Below are 17,048 nucleotides of genomic sequence, written 5' to 3' on the forward strand. Positions count from 1 at the left end.
GAGGCACAGTCGAGTGTGGAAAAGTCAAGATTTTCAGAAACCTGAACACAGGAGAACAGCAGCAGACAGCGGAGAAGCTTCATGAGAGCGGAAACCCACCAGACTACAAAACAGTTAGTTATGCAACAGAGAGCGATATAAGGAAAATATTGCCTCGTCTCTAAACACACACCGGATGTAATCTCAGAGAGGGAAAGTGACAGATACTGAAAACACAGGGAGTTAAACCGGCTATCCAAAATAGCTGGCAGAGGAAACTCTTGGTCCTTGCATACACTGTCGAGGTTATCTTAATAAATATTCTATAAAACTAGGTTTTTCTGGTTGTACCTTCTGAGAAAGCGAGTCAAAGATTCCCCAGAATAGTTTCTTGGTGAGGAGCAGCTCCTCCTCGGAGGCCGTGCCAAAGGTGCCCATACCGGCCGGCAGGCAATAGTACTTCCAGTTTTGCTCGTAGTGGTTTGTCAGCAGCTACAGAACAGAGACACAAAACAATATAAGATAATAAAACATATTGAAATCCAATGATGAGAGTTCTCCTTTTAATTAAGAATAAATACTTCATAGCAAAATCAAAACTATGTGGTGTATGTGAGAAAGAAATCTCAGCCAAATTGATAAATTCTTAGTGTGGAAGATAAGAGTAATGAATCTTTCAGCTACTGACTCCAACAAGTGTGACATGAGACCATGTGACCAGTGTCTCACCCGCAGAGGTATCATGCAGTATTCGGTGAGCATAGGAACATCGAACACCAGACGTCTAAGCAGCTGCTGCATCATGGAGGGACGCAGGTGCCTTAGAAAGAGTTGAAGAATGATGTTATTATATTATATCATATTTAATAAAGGAAAAAGCACAGAGTACAAATGTAGAGAATGTGCAGATAGTTAATTATAAGACAGCAGATTTAAATCAGGTTCAGGAAAGAATATGAATTCCTTCAAAACTTAATTGGTTGTTTTCTTTCACTGTGTAAATTTGCAGCTTGTTCCGAGTTTGGAGCTTGACAGGCCTTACTTGCAGATGGCCAGCAGACAGTCCTCGATGGCGTCCCTCTGGGCTTTGGTGAGCGAGCGGCCTTTGGACAGCCGGTAGATGGTCTGCAGCGTGGAGTCCACCAGCTGAGCGTAGTGCTCGGTGCTGGCGAAGAGGGCGGCACAGCGGGTCAGCAGAGGCAGCAGGGCCGAGCCGATGTACCGGTTCATGGCCAACGCCGTCTCGGTGGTGCTCAACACCTCCTGTGGGACCGAGAGCAACACATGCATGTCAACGTTAGTATAACGCTGGAGTGAATACAGGCTCCTGGCAAGAGCAAAAAGAAATATGTGTGGTTCTTGCATAGAAAAGAAGTAAAAGAAGGCCCCAATGTCTGCTTGTCAAGCTTTTAATGAGCAAAGTGGAAACCTGAACTTAATTGTGTGCACAAAGACAAAAAAACATTTCAGCTGGAAATAAAGCAGGAGCCAAGATACTAAAGATGATAAAGATAGAGAAAGATATTAAGGACTCACCGTATCCAGAGATGCTGAAGCACGGAGGTCAGGCAGGAAGCCAACCTCCAACATCTGGAGCAGGAAGCTCTGGTCCTCGATTCCGTACACTCGGTCCAGGAAGAGCACCATGGGGGCCTTGTGGTCCGGACAGAAGCAGGCTGACATGTCGGGCTCGGTCACTGTGCCATCTGAAGATTAAACATATTTTTAAGGTTTCAGTTTCATGTGTCTTTATTATCAGAATATGCAAGATAAAGTAAAAGATTCTCAGCAGTAACAATTCAGGAGGAACAAAGGAAAGAGGAAACAAAAGAGCTGAACTAACAAAAGTTCATCTTTAAATCCGGCATCGAAAGTTTGGCTGTAAGGATTTAAGGTAAACGTAATATCACAAACTAGCAATGTGATATTATTTTTGTTGCCAGCGTGACCTAAATAATGTCCCGGCTAAATCCTCTCAAACATTTCTCATATTTCACAACTATAAAGTATGGTTGGTTCAGCGAGCAGCAGGAATCATTTCCCTCCGACAAGCCGCAGCTTGTGTTTGTAAACAGGGTAAATTCAAATGTTTTGTGCACAGCTTCCTTGAATCTCAACCAAACATCATATTTCTGTCTGGTTGATGTTCTGTCTCACAACTGGCAGCTGGTAGGAACTTAACGCTGCCTGGATCGACTTCATTCATCTTTTTGACTTCAGGTAGCAAACAAATAAAACGTCCGCCATAATAAAGACCGTACCTTTGTTAACCACAGGCATTTTGAGGGGGATGCTGATGACGCCCACCAGGTCTGTCGTCGGGACCAGAGAGCGCAGGATGGCTCTGATACGCAGAGCCTCACCTTTACCCGCGTTGATGAGCTGCAACAGACACACCACGTCATTTCATTCAGATACTTGCACAGACCATGCATTTGAGTCTGTGTATTCCTGAGCTCTGGTTTGTTGTCACGAGCCCTCACATGCATCTCCGGAGCACAACGTCCCAGCAGGTCGATGAGAGCTGAGTAGAAGGACATGATGGCGTTGCCCATGTGGATAACTTCTCCTTCTTCCTCCCCAGACCTGAGACACACACACACACACACACACACACAAACATTCATGTTTTTGCCAAATTACATGATCTCCTTAGAGGCTACTATGAAACACATATTGATTTTGACCAGCATCCCAGATTATCTTCTTCCTTCAGGCAGTAATAACCGCCCCCCCATTAAAATGCAGCCAGTGTATTACAGTCTGTGCATACTAATGGGTGCCGGCATGCACCAACACTTTTTCCCAAACTCATCTTCAATCAATGTTCAAGTCTGGTTTTTGGCAGCTTTAGGCTCAAAGCAGATAAGTTTCTTTAAGCTAAATGTTTGTGTCAAATCCACTATCAAGACTAATGTCAGTGGATGAGTTACAAAGCCGCTTTGCACAAAGTGACAGGAAGCTCAAAGGGTTTTTTTAGCGTCTAGTGATGATCTCAGAGGATCTGGTCTGGATTCCTACCCAGTGGTGACTCCAGCGGGGGTCTTCGGCAGGTCCAGAGCAGGATCCTCAGCGATCTTGATGGCCTCCTTCATGGCGGCCAGCAGACCCTGGCCTCCCTCTCCCCTCAGGGCCGGGCCGAAACACTCAGGACGTCTGATCAGCAGCTTCACCACCACGTTGGCATTTTCCTCCACGCTCTCGCCTGGTGCACAGATACAGCCGGCAAAGGGAGAGTGATGATTAAATCATCCGTAAAAAGGACAGAGTGAGGTGCAGGGTAGAAAACAGGGACATGGTGCACAGTGATTTCCAAAAGGGATATTTTATATTCTTATTTAGGCAGAGCCAACATTTCTGTCTGCATGTTTTAAGGATTAATAACTTTTTACTATGTCCGGAAACATTTACAAGCCCTTATTTTGAAAGGATTTAAATTATGCACAGTTAATATCAGGCTGTTGTTTTCTTTCTCTCATCGCCTTGTTTACTTTTATAGCACATTGTCCACATGAAGGTTGATTATTAATGGTTACTCTCGGGGCACCACTAGTAAACAATAAACTATTCATTTATTCTACCTGGTCCGTATGAAAGTCCACGTACCGTTGCAGAAGACGGCGAACCTCAGGAAAGACAGGTACCGCTCTCCCTCTATGGGGTTCCAGCCGAGGTCGGGGTAACCCTTGGCGAGCAATATAGCACAGCTCTGAAGACCACAACCTGCCAGGTACATCACCACCTACACACAAACACACAAGTCATGTTGGTTATACACAAGCCTTCTGTTCGTGCTGCACATTTCTGCTAAAAAACTAAAATTTGTATGCCTTTTAACTGGTTCAAGTGTCAGTTATTGTGTAGTTTAACTCCATGTCTGTTATCCGTCAGTCATTTCTTTGCAGTGAGCGATGTGTTCCCTGCCGTGCTGAGCTCCTGATTTAGTGCGGAGGTGACAAACCTTCTCCAGGTCGGGCTCCTCCAGGGCCAGAGCCAGGCCGTTGTTATCCATCACCGACGACGCGGCCACGTCCAGCGGAGTGGAGCCCCGCATGGCTTCACAGGCTGAAGACACAGACACACAGAGGCGTCACCAGCAGAGTCCACAGTCTTAACAACAGGGGGCAGTGTATCTACATGTACACGATCCTTACGTTCTCTATTCTCTCTGTTGGTCTCGTGTTGATGAACCAAATCAGCTCTGATCTTTTTGAACAAAGGCTGATTTCTATTACAAATGACATCCTGGTATTTTAAAAGAAACGTGGCCTCTCTTTGAATATTAGTCTAACATCTCAAATATGTGTTTATAATAATATTACTAAATTTAGAGTTGACAACGTCACTCTGTAGAGGTGCAGGTGCTTTAGTTTAGAGCAGCAGCAGCAGCAGCACCCCCCAGGCCCCGGTGACTCATCAGTCCTCCCCTGCATGACTGAGTTACACCCACCTCGTCGCCCATCTCCCCCCCCTCACTTTCTTCCCCTGCCATCAGCTGCCTTTTGCCCCTTTTATTCACAAACTGATACCCAGTTATTTAGGATTACAGCCTGTGATTCTTCCTCACCAGGCACTTTTCATAATGTTGCGTGATAAGTTGCAATTTCTAGTTAGTTGAAAACTTCTCTATCGGTTGGATTTTGCATCATCGGGAGCAGCAAGTGGCCAATCTTTCATTTCCCAATGTCTGGCAAAACACTTGAGGTGGAAGCAGAATTTCAAGGTTTCACTATAAACATCACCCTCAATATTTCTCCCTGACGCTGCATCTCGCCATTTCTCTCAACATCTCACCTTCCCTGTTACACAGCCACTCCGTCAACTCTTCCTTCACTTTCCTCTGCTCGTCGCTCATATTTAACCCTTTCATACATTTTTAAACTAAACATTTTTTACCCAGTCCGACGCTGCTGTTCTCCAGCAGGTAGCTCAGGTGGTCAAACATGGCTTTCTGGTTCTGGCGGCTGATTCGACAGAAGTAGCACAAGAAGCGACAGCAGCTGGCCACCATCTTGGGGAAGGCAATCTCCTGTGGAGGACAAAAATGAAAACACCAATGTGAAGGTGCGCTGGGATAAAAAAGTAGATCCTCTAAGAAACTGTTTAGTATTCCCCTCAACAACTGAAATACAAATCATATGAGTCATTCTGAAGACATCAAACGTTTCCCAGAGTCAATAAGTGAAATGTATTTTCTGTTCAGAACTCAACACCTGGAAAATCATTTCACGTTTCCCACCCAGCACCGTTACCACTGTGATTATATGTGTGGGTTCATCTTCAGGTTGAGTCTGAGCATAATTCTGAGGGGGGAAGAAAATCTTTTTCATTTAGGGGATGAAACTAAACTGCCAGAGACGTTGATAGATTTGTTGCAGATTAAAAATAAAAATCAGGACCCAGTTAATTCAAATGTGGTTTCGTAAGGAGACTGTTCTCAACCGTAAGAAATCGTTTAACTGAATCAATCGAGACCTTATCTTATAGCGCACCACGCCACGACTAAAACAACATCAGAGATAATCAAAGAGAGTAAATATTGAAAAGCTGATGTACATTAACAGGCTGTGGTGCTGCCACTTTGTGTACGGCCACAGTAAATCGACTGCACATATCAAGTGGCAGTAAACTGGTGGGGAGACTTATCGGCGTGATCAGACTGATGCAGCTTCAGATGTGAATGTTTCCCTGAGGTCTGTCTGTCTGAGTTCTAACTCATGCTTGGCGCTGGCTGTGGCAATAAATTACAAGCATCTCTCACAGCTTCTGTCGGCGCTGCCCAATAAGGACAGGCCTCCCTCACCCCCCCCCCCCAGGCCATCGTCTCCGCCTGGTTTACTCCACTGTCCCCTCTCCATTACCCCGTGTGGTTTTTCTGGCCATTAGGTTGTGGCTCTTGGCTCACGCTGACCTCCTGGGATAAATGTTGCAGCACGAAACGCTCGTCGCTGCCAGGACTTTTCAATCAGATCCTTCAAAAAGCTAAACTCAGGATCTAAGTAAAGAACTAGAAGTTCCCCCAAGAGTTAATATTATTGAGAATAAAGCCAGAGTTCAAATTCATTTGGTTCCAGATTCTAGATGTCTCATTGTGCACTGGGAAACTGTGAGGGACATTTTTTATTATTTTCCTGATACTTAATTGACAAAAAGAAAATAACTTGCAGATTAATTGATACTAATTAGTGGCAGCCTTATTCTATATTAGACAAATTATTGCTGAATTGAACTGGTAATTATTTAAACAGTAAACACATGGAAATAGGTTTGTTTCTAACTATTCCATGACATTCAATAAAACCCTGATCGGATATAAACGCTTCATATTCAAACTGCTGATGATGAAAGAGGACCATGTTGTTCTGACAAAGGTACGAAGTGAAATGCAGCCACACTCACCTGTAGCTTGTCTCCTCCCAGCACATTGACCATGACCTCCATGACGGTCTCATGCATGCCCAGCACTCTCATCAGGTTGGGATGTTGGTAGAAAACCTTGTTGTTCATGATGTCGCTGCGAACAAACGACAGTAATTTCATATTTATATTATATTTAAACCTGTTAAGGCAATACACTGAATACTGGGAATCCTGCAGGGCTGTGGAAACATATCCGAGTGAGTAATAATCTTAAATGAAGGAGAAATGTATGATAACCATTAATATTGCCTTGACCAAAGTCAGTGCATTTGTTGGAAGGTATTTTCTCACCCGAGACCATCGATCATGAGTTTCTCCTCCTCTTTGCCCATACGCACTGACAGCAGGGACCTAATTTGACCCAGAGACACCAACAGGTTAATAGCATCCTGCACGGACGCAGCACTGATGGTGTAGGACTTCTTCATGGCCCGGAGCAACTCCCCGATGCCGTCGTACTGCCGCCTCAGCAGGCTGAACATCACTCTGACCAGCTTGGGGTCCTGGATGTGGGACTCCTGGGCCCAGCTGGTTATGGTCTGGGAGATCAGCTCCTTCAGGTTGGCTGGGAAAGGGAGAGACATTCGACAGAGGTAGAAAATTAGTGCCTGCTCTGCTACACAAACTGTGTGTTCCTGTGTGGACTGCCTGGGGACTATATACGTCCACACAATGCAGTAACACTCACAGCAGAGAACGTGCAATTGTGCTGCCACTGGATTTCATACCTATTATAACTTGTCAGTAATTTCCCAAATAGACAGAGATGGATTAATCAATAACGTCAAACTGGAAGACAAGAAAATCTCTTTATACATCTATTTAATAATTCAGGAAATCTCTGAATGTATGTGGAACGCATCTTAATCTTAAGAACCGTTCGTGTTATCACCTTCGCAATGAAGTGCAGTGTTGAACCTGGTGTGATATGAACACGTGATACTTTCAATTTTAATAAACTTTGAATTAAACAGGCCACCAGAGCTCTGCAGCAGTGGAGGCTGGGACGCATCAATGTCAGTGACGCTGTTAATCATGATAACAGCACGTACCTTGTAAATAGAACCTCATAATAAAATGTCTGAAACTGTTTCCAAGGACTGCTGATGAACAAATAAAGGAATAACGCCCGTCTACCTCATGTTTGTCATCAGTATTTATAGCAACACAAAACAGCTATAAAGAGGTGGATGGAAATTAAACTGCAACTCAGGAAGAGGAGATGTTCTTCAAAGCTGTAAATCTGTGGTGATGCTTTAAAACACTTAATTCTAAACAGGTCATATCAAACTTTAATCTCACAGACGACAACAGTGGAACAAGAGGCTACAGAGGAACACGGTGACCTGGAGTGATTCATGTGGCCTGTGGCGTAATGCTGCACCTCTTCGAATGACAACACTGATACTATCAACTCTGAGTGTGAAAATCAATAGTCCAATATCTGTAGAGGATCTGCAATGACATGAGGTTTTCACGATATGGAAATGTCCTGATTTCATGGTGTCACAATAGTACACGGTATTTCACAGGTAGTATTACAAATTGAGGAATTATTCACAGTGTTTATTAAGTAAATTCAAGTGTGTACTGACACAATGTGACACAGTTACACATGCAAGTATGATGATATAGACTCGACTCTTGGTTCAGCTGCATTTAACAGAAACAACAACCCAGTGATAATACAGTGAATTCTCATACCCTGAAACTGGTAAAAAGAAAATACAACCTGGAGCAAACAAAGGTTCAGATTCGAGCGGAATCCTAATGAGAGACAAACAGAGAGAGAGAGGGAGGCGGAGACGGAGCCGGCTGCCCGGATGAATGTAAATGTCTCCCCCCGATAAACATCTGCTCTGCATCGTCTAAACCACTGGCTCACGTGGGAGTCGTCACGGTCACAGAGAGCCTGCAAACGGCCACACACACTCAGTATGGTGTCCTTTACTAGAAAGAGTCATAGCTGATCCAAAGTCAGTTTTGGACGCATTGATAAACTGTTAAAATTTAATCTAATTAGCACCTAATAAGGCTGCAATGGTACGAATTTAATGGCTTCTCTATGTTTTTATGCTAAACAATGAACTGCAAGTAAAGGATTTCATCAAATCATGTTCAGATTAGACATTAATGGACATTAAAATGGTAAATCAGCTTCTTTCCTCCCACATGAATATTAAACGCACTCCAACATGATCTTAATATGATGCAGACGAGTTAATGCATGTCCATCGGAGTCCTCTCGAATCTCATCACCTGTCCACTTGTGAAGCTTCTCAATAATGCAGGGGAGGTGTGGGAGGCTGGAGTCAGGCATTAAAATTTATAGCAGACAGTCTTGCAGCATCTGTCCATTAGTTTTCCATTATTTGGTACAGAACATAACCAATGCTTTCAGCAAAGGACATGAATAAAAAAGAGCAGTGAAACCCACTGACCCCAGAATAAAGCAAAGATAAAGTCAGATGGTGATTTTCTATTAAATTCCATCAGTTAAAGTCACATCTGTAAATGTTTGAGCCCGAATCTGATCCAGCAAGTGGAGATTAATAACGTCCTCAGAAACAAAAGTCAAACAGGACGCGTCTCTGTTTAATAAATGTTACAGTCGTTATCTGATTGTTGTTTGACACATCGGTGGATTTAGTCTTTTTAATCGTGGTCTGGATCTAATCATGTTTCCATAAATGCTCCTGTTAGTGGCTGAATGATTTGGAAATGTACTGAAGAGGAAATAAAAAAGCAAACGTCGGCAAACAACGATTTGGATTTCAAGTTATAATCCTAAAAAAATGAAACTCCATCAACCCATAAGGAAGCTTTCAGGTTACCAGCCCCTTTTGTCCTTGTCACTTTATAAATGTACTCACTGGGAGGAGGCTGTTCTGTCTCGGCTGGTGTCTCTTCTGTCTTCTGAGGCGGACCCTTGATCTTGTAGAGCAGAGCAAGGAGACGGCCTTTTATCGACGTGTCCTGCTCCTCTTCTTCCTCCTCCACTGGAATTCCTGCAAGATGGTCGACAACATATTGTATCCAGTGGTTAAATGTGCACAGAGTGAGAGGTACCGGCCTTTAAGTTCATTTACATTAAAAGGAGGCTAAGTGTAGTTTAGGATCCAGTGTATTAATGAGCCTGAAGTAGAAAGCATCAATAACAATGAGTTGTACCACAGTGGAGTCGCAGTTCTTCATGGAAGGATTTGAGTTCATCCTGGATCTCCTCGGGACAGGGGCAGTCCTCCCCTGCAGTGAAATTCAACAGGATGTTGATCTGCAGTAAAAAAAAAACAGACAAACAGAAAGATTAGAAGAGCTGTGAGAGACGAGAGGGGGAAATAAATAATATTTCATTGACATAAATGTCAATATAAATGAGATGCTTCCTCAATGTCCAGATTAGGCTGCTGTGCTGTCAGTTGTATAATAAACCACGGGAGGAACACACAGGGATCCTGGAGAACATCGCAGACACACAATCACCTGCTGCTGACCGTTCCTACTTATTTTGTGCAGCTGTAGTTTGTGTCTTCCTGCATGACTTTGAAACTCTGGGGGAAATACAATTAAAACACAACGAACCCTGAAAGAATTGCAGTCACGCAGATCTCAACCTGCTGCTGCTCTGTGTGCTGGAGCTCCGCACACGAGTCGAAGCCAAACTGGTTACAGGGCATGAAGAATAATGATGTTCCTCTCTCTCTCTCTCTCTCTCTCTACTCTGGCTCTGAGACACACTAAGAAGAGAAGCGGGTGTTATGTGAAGCCGTCTGCTCATTAGATACAACACTCTGAGCCCCGGGCCCTTCAGTGTGCTGACTGAGTGCGTTACACACTGAGCTGAACAACACTGTGCTGGTGGAAGGAAGCGCACAACTTCAGTTTGTGTTGTATTGAGCATCTGAGCGGCGAGATCCAGACAAGACTTCATCACAGAGCCTCAAGAAATATTTCAATTACTACTCTCTGTGCTTATTACATTTCAAACTGAGTAGAAAGCTGGGAAACTAAACTTTCAAGGTGGGAATCCATTGATTTTGAGGTGTTTTTTCCCTACGGAGCAAAACATCGATACCCTGCATGTCTAGTATTTGCAATAAGATTTATCTCCATCTGGCATTGGCCTTTTAACTGTTCCAGATTCTGGGCTGAAGACTAAGGGGGAGCAGCTCTGAGGCCCTGCATCCCCCCCCCCCGGCCTGAGGAAATACAGCAGGCTGAGTCGATAGCTTCCTTTAAATCAAAGCTTCAAACTTACTTTTTATCATCCTGCATTCCTCTAGTGTTTATTATTGTAACGGGGGGTCATGCTTGAACTTCTGTCACACTTTTAACTACATATTATTATTATTATAGCACAGTTAGATCAATATTTCAATTAGCTTATTGCAGACACTGTATATTCAATCAGTGTTTATGTCTGAACAAGAAACAAAAATAGTTTATTTAGAAACATACCCACCACCAGAGTTTTTACACTGAAGAATGTTTATGTATAGTTTGTATCTTAGTCAAAGTTTAGACAAAATGTAAGATTCTTATTGCATGTTTTTATGTTTTAAATATCTAGAATAAGCTTATACACCTTAAAAATATTTTTAAAGTAGGAATATTGGTCCCATATCTAGGCTATTCATAGAGCTGGGATTTCATTAGGTGCCTTTATTTTGAAGGTTACGTTATTTGTTCCTGCGATGTGGATCCAAATATGCAATCAGAGTTACACGCTGCAGTTTGTCCTCGGACGGACCATTTACCTGGACGACACGAAGAGTCTGACCTCTTTAGAGTAAAGGAGCCAATTGCTTCAAGATCTGCTGTGTGAGTAAAAACCCTCAGGGGGACATTTTGGTCTGAGTGGTTCACGTAGTGGACAAACTGCTCTGCTGTCTGCTTGGTTGATTCACGTTTCACGGAGCCACATCGATTGTATGCTACGTCTTACTTTGCAATGTGTTTGTTGTTTAGTTTTAATTTAAGGCTGTGCAGTGGATTGGTTGTACTTGACATTTGAAGTCTGTTAATTTCCTTTTCTATTTGTAATTTGGTCGTCGGGCTCCAGGTTCAATTTCACCTTTGGTCTTAAGGAAAAGGAACAACTGAAAGTAAAAAGGGTAATACTACAAAACTTTCAAATCTGAGAGTGTATATATCTGCTGCTGTTTCCACTCATGGTCATTGATTTTCTTTGTTTTTTCACCCCAAGGCCCAAGTCTTCATTCGGAGGTTCTGTTCCAATACAACACCTCAAACAACCTTGAACATAAATTACATCTCGAAATGGATGTCGACTGTACCTGCTCCTGTGGCGGAGAGCGAAACTCTTTGGTCTTCTTGGCGGTGACGGCGGCGGACATGTTGAGCGCCAGCATCAGCTCGTTGTAGCGGAACTTCTGGTTGAACTGCAGCTTGGACACGAAGCTGTCAGAGAACGAGACGATGGCCTCGATGCGATGCTTGAGCTCGCAGTCACAGAAGTAATGCAGCAGCTCACACATCTGAAGAGAAGAGAAGAATCACAAAATGTTGGCACAGAGATGAACTCAGCAGGAGAGTAGAATAAATATAGAATTAAACTTTCTCTTTCTGTGTGTCTGTAGTATTTGATGTGTTTTGTTGACTCCAGAAACTTCACATACTATTATCTTCCTCAATCTCCTTCATGTATTAAATCAGTTTTTGTGAACATTTTGTCGTAGATAAAAACATTAGTATTCAGTCACTGTCTTTCTGTGCAGTCATGTCGTCTCTTTGTAGCTTTGAATTACTGAAAAATGAAGAATTATTGAACCAAATCAAATTCAAGCAAACGAGATGGATGGAACTATTTTCAGTTCATGTTTAAAACAAGCGTGTGAATGTTTCCATGATTGTTTTCCTCACCTGGCGTTTCACCGGCTCAGGCAGTGACTTCTCCAGCAGACCTTTAGCCGGCGGTTTGCTCTCCTTGGTCTCCTCTTCTCCCGCCTCCACGGCCTTCTCTTCGTTCTTGCTCACCTCCTCCTTCTCCCCCGCCGCGGCCCCCTCATCCGCCTTCCCGTCCTCGCCCTCCTTGGCCTCTCCGAACACGTTGGGGTCAATCAGGAGGAGAATCAGCCTCACCTCCTCGCTGGTTAGGACTCCCATGATTAGCAGCGTTCCGATCAGCTTCAGGATGGGGACGAAGTGGTAGTTGACGCTGCCGCCCACGGGGTCGCGGATGTGCGTGCCTCCGCCCTGCACAGCCTCGGTGAGCATGCTGATGGCTTTCTCCTTCAGGACGCCCAGGGGGATCTGGGGGCTGTAGAGGTACTGGTGTTGCTTGGTGTCGATGATGCCGACAGAGGAGAAGTTGACGCGGGGTTTGAGGGAGGTGCTCAGGCCCACGCCGGGCAGCGAGTGGCGTTTGGATTCGTCTGGGAACAGCTTGATGGAGCGAGTCTCATCCGTCACGGGGATGATGAACTCGTTATTCATCATTAGGCGAGCCTCCTTCGCCGTCTCAAGATGGATGCTGGCAACGAGAAGGAGAATCAGTTCTATTTTTACATACGTCTTGCACACTGGGCCATTTTGTAAAGTTGAAAAACAAAGATTTCTGCAGCCCCACATCAGGAAATTACCATAATATATGTGTGGGAATTTACCGTGTTGTTAATCAATATCGTGACTCAGCGACTTCCTCGACTAGATGCTGAGCTCTCAAACACTTTGTGGCCAATAATGAAAAATGTTGAGACAGAACTCTCCACCCACACAGAAAATAACTTTCTCCACTAAAAGCTGCATTTTCACTGATAATGGAGTCAAGCTCTTATTATTAAATGTACACGGTGACATTCATAATGTGTGACTTAGCCCAATTATGTCTTTTCTGTGTTTAAGTCGAAGGTTTATTGGCACAACGTGAGATTACATTACACTGGGTGTGTGCCAGCAACACAATTAAATCACACAGGTAATTATTAAGACTTATATCACGATTGTGAATCGCTCTGTTTCTGGTGATGGACTTGACTCTATCATAGATCATCATTAGATTATCTGATGAGCAATGAAAGTGGAGGTACAAAACCAGCAGAACGGCTGTAATGATAGTTAGTGTGAGTGTCACACACCTGATGAGGACATTGTAGAAGCCCTCTCGCAGCATCCCAGACAGGTACTGGTTGTCGATGGTGTAGAGGAGCTGGGACTGGTCCATGTGGCTGCAGAGGGCGTGAGCTACACGGGTGTTTCCCAGGGCGCAGAGGGCGCAGTACAGCTTCAGCGTGTGGTAGTGGAACGTCCTCAGGTCTTCGTGCTCAGATAACTCCAGGATGTCCAAACACCTGGAGGGAAAGATAGGAGAAAAGCAAAGCGGTCATTTACACTGTAACGGTATTTATGAGCTGGGAGACTGTAATACTATTACAACAGTATTTACAAAAGGAACAAAGCACTATGATGTTCACCATCATCTGTTTACACACTTTTTAATGGCTCCCTGTGCTCCCTGAGCATTGTGGGAAATACTGCGGGGATTCCAGTATGATTTATGCACCAATGTTTATTCGTCCGGTATTTAATTCACTCAAATAGACAAAAACTGACTTTTTCATCCATATACGGTTATCAATACAATCTAGATATTAATTTACTATTTCTGATATACATTGATATGATGGTATAAAGTGGAGGATTTCATATAACACATCTCTTAAAGGCTGCAACAACAATAATTAACATCAGCATAAAGTGCTCTATGCAATTAATTAAGGAGTGGATTTGCTTTTCATTAAGTGATATGCATGGGATGTCCAAACCACTTGTGAATCACAATCATGACGGCAGCAACACAACGAGACAGAACCATGAGCTCGATTCCAAACCGATCTTTATCCTTGTAGCCCACCTGTTCTCCTCCGGGATGTGAACAGCCATTATCTGCAGTGGCTCCAGACACTGGACCACCCAACCGTGCCGCTCGCTGACTCGGGCCGTCTCCACGCTGAGGAAGGTGTTTGGCATCCGGCTCCACAGCACGGCCACGATGGTCTGCACATCCAGTCGTGGCGGGCACTGCGGCACCGGGTTCCTGTGCTCGCTCTTTAAAATGGCCGATGAGAGCGGCATGGCATCCTGGGCGCAGAGAGAAGTAGAGAGCGAGGAGAGCGAAGAGACAAGAGATAATATTAATCCAAAGGAGTCTCCTACAAGGAACATTTAACTTGCTGGAACAAACACTTGTAAGTGATTAAAATATTGTGGTGCTTTAAGGTTCAGGTTCAAGCAGAATAAGAAAGAGCATGACTTCATTAATATTTCATTCACAGCTAGACGAGCAATCAGTCGAGCACAAGGCCAGTGAAGTAATTATAATAGAAAAAGAAACGTGTTTTAATAATCTGGACGAAACTGTGCAAACATAACTTCCCATTCAGTACTTTATACGTAATCCTACTGGTCAGGTAATTATCCTACTATTATCACAAGTAGTTAATATCTATAAAACAAAATGCACAATGATTATAGTCTAATTCCACCAAATTCCCTGGGGAGACGGAGCTTAATGACAAATTAATGATTGCAAAAACCTGTATGACTATGGTTATAGTATTAAGTTAAAACCACACATCACTACTCTGCACCACATCATGCACAGTGTTAGATTTACAAACCTTGGTCTTGACAAATTCAAACTGGAAGAGGTTTGCAGAGGTTGGGTGTATGAACACAGCTGGGAAGAGCTTAGTATTCGGCTCCACCTGAAAGACACATTTAAGTTATTAACATCACGTACTTAGTTAACACAGCCTGTGTTTGCAGTAGATTCGTGGGATTTAAAGGAGATATATTCTGCTCATGTCCAGGTTAATCTTTCTAAAAGGTTGAGATGCTCTAATGATCAGAAAACTTTCCTCAGACTGTCCATTGCTGCAGCTCCTCTATTCAGCCTCTGTCTGAAACGCTCCTGATAAAGTCCAGTCTGCTCTGATTGGTCAGCTCGGCCACTGTAATGTTACTGGTCAACCACTAGCTGTGTGTTTTCTGTGGGGGAGGAGCTTCCTTTACTGCGGAATTTGGGCTTTAAAACTTTGTAGAACTTTTATATACACAAAAAAACCCACACAACACACAAGAGGAAACATACGCTGAAAAGGCTTCATACGTCTCCTTTAAAACTGCAACACATTAATGCAGCAAAGGGCCGGATTTGAACCTGCAGCCGCTGCAGCAGGACTCAAGCCTCCGTGCATGGATCAAACCAGGGATCTATTGTCATGTTAATGCTGCCCTGATTCTCAGATTCATTCATTTGAAAACGGTCAGAAGCCATTGAACCTCCAGGCTAACGGATTAGCCAGATGTTCTAAATGCCAGTTCAATGAGTATCGCTGATAACAACCTCCAAAAAGACAAATACAAAGAACCAGGCTCTTTGATGCAGTAACCGGACAAGAAGCTTTTCATCAGGGTAAAAGCTTCTTGATCCTCTTTTTAAAAAGAAAACGGCCAATTCACGACTGAATCAAAGGGTTGAAAAGGAGAGAAAGAGACAATAACAGAGATAAATACAGAACGAGACGTGATGGACGATTCACAGGGCTTCAATGTCTCGTCAGGGCTTCAATACGATGTGTTTACAGCCTGACTTCAGGAAGAGACAGAGATTACTCAGCAGTGTTTCTCTGTATAATGACAACAAATCAGAATTCGGCTGTATCACGGCCCAGCTGCCTGTTTGCAGATGTAATTTACCGCAGTACTAATTTGTGCACATTACCTGAGGGTGAAAGAAAGGGAGATCATCTCAGTGTGTGCAGGCAATACAAATATACCCGAGTAGCATCTTTCCAAAAGAAGTTTTAAGTCCCTGAATGTACACGCTATAGAGCCACGTTTTTTTTTTAAAAGTCACCTGTCCGTGTGTCTGGGTTCTTTCTGTCAATTCCCACCACCGTGTGTCCGTGACTCTTCTTATCTACCTGATACGTTGTGGGCAGCTCCTTTCCATTGGCGGTGAAGGAGACGAGGCCGGTGGCCAGGTCGATCAGGCAGCCGATCTCCAGGTCGGAGCTGGTGCGGCTGGAGGAGGACGGGTCGACGGCGTCTGCTCCACACACCATGTAGCAGTTGCTCCTCTGGACACTGCAGCACAACAAGCACAGTATGAGCACAATCCACAAAGACGCCGGAGAGACAAGGAACATGTGCACAACATCTTTTCATCACGTTCATCGATCTGTGTTGAGTTGTGACTCCTTCCTCATTCATATTCATTTTGTGACACACAGAGGCTCTTTTCTCCATTAGCTCAGTATTGAGGCAGGATGGAAACTGGCAGATAAAATAGGTCCTTGGTTCTTCAGCAGGAGAATAATTTGTATATATTCATATTTAACTTGTTGTAACTGTTTCGGGTTATAATTTGCCAGGTAATTCAAACTCCTGCTATATTTATATCAAAGACCACAATGAACTAAAGGTTTGTGCCTAATTGTGTAGAATTATTAAATGTTAATAATAATAATAATCTCCAAAAATGTCTATTCTTGAATTGGTTTTATGGTTCTGTGCAGAAACTAATAAGATTCTACCACATATCCATGAATACATGTCTCACAATATTACATCCATTGCAACACCCAGCGTGATCCAACTAAGATGAATCAACTTAAGTCTTACTT

General features: G+C 43.6%; 1 protein-coding gene across 5 annotated transcripts in view; it reads right to left on the reverse strand.

The window, feature by feature from the left end:
- The window catches only part of ryr3 (ryanodine receptor 3), a 90,796-nt gene that overhangs the window by 27,774 nt on the left and 45,974 nt on the right, over positions 1–17,048 (reverse strand). For all 5 annotated transcript variants that reach the window (XM_047338156.1, XM_035144420.2, XM_035144418.2 and 2 more), the window contains 20 exons: positions 16,347–16,509; positions 15,039–15,125; positions 14,273–14,499; positions 13,497–13,709; positions 12,283–12,892; positions 11,697–11,897; positions 9,571–9,673; positions 9,273–9,407; positions 6,691–6,964; positions 6,379–6,493; positions 4,876–5,008; positions 3,941–4,044; positions 3,586–3,721; positions 3,001–3,184; positions 2,463–2,565; positions 2,241–2,361; positions 1,516–1,685; positions 1,022–1,242; positions 709–799; positions 331–471 (listed from right to left, as the gene is read on the reverse strand). In XM_047338156.1, coding sequence (XP_047194112.1) covers positions 331–471; positions 709–799; positions 1,022–1,242; positions 1,516–1,685; positions 2,241–2,361; positions 2,463–2,565; positions 3,001–3,184; positions 3,586–3,721; positions 3,941–4,044; positions 4,876–5,008; positions 6,379–6,493; positions 6,691–6,964; positions 9,273–9,407; positions 9,571–9,673; positions 11,697–11,897; positions 12,283–12,892; positions 13,497–13,709; positions 14,273–14,499; positions 15,039–15,125; positions 16,347–16,509 — 3,532 coding nt within the window. The remainder of the gene's footprint in view (positions 1–330; positions 472–708; positions 800–1,021; positions 1,243–1,515; positions 1,686–2,240; positions 2,362–2,462; positions 2,566–3,000; positions 3,185–3,585; positions 3,722–3,940; positions 4,045–4,875; positions 5,009–6,378; positions 6,494–6,690; positions 6,965–9,272; positions 9,408–9,570; positions 9,674–11,696; positions 11,898–12,282; positions 12,893–13,496; positions 13,710–14,272; positions 14,500–15,038; positions 15,126–16,346; positions 16,510–17,048) is intronic.

This window comes from Hippoglossus stenolepis, chromosome 20, assembly GCF_022539355.2.
Source record: "Hippoglossus stenolepis isolate QCI-W04-F060 chromosome 20, HSTE1.2, whole genome shotgun sequence".
Taxonomy (NCBI): Eukaryota; Metazoa; Chordata; class Actinopteri; order Pleuronectiformes; family Pleuronectidae; genus Hippoglossus; species Hippoglossus stenolepis.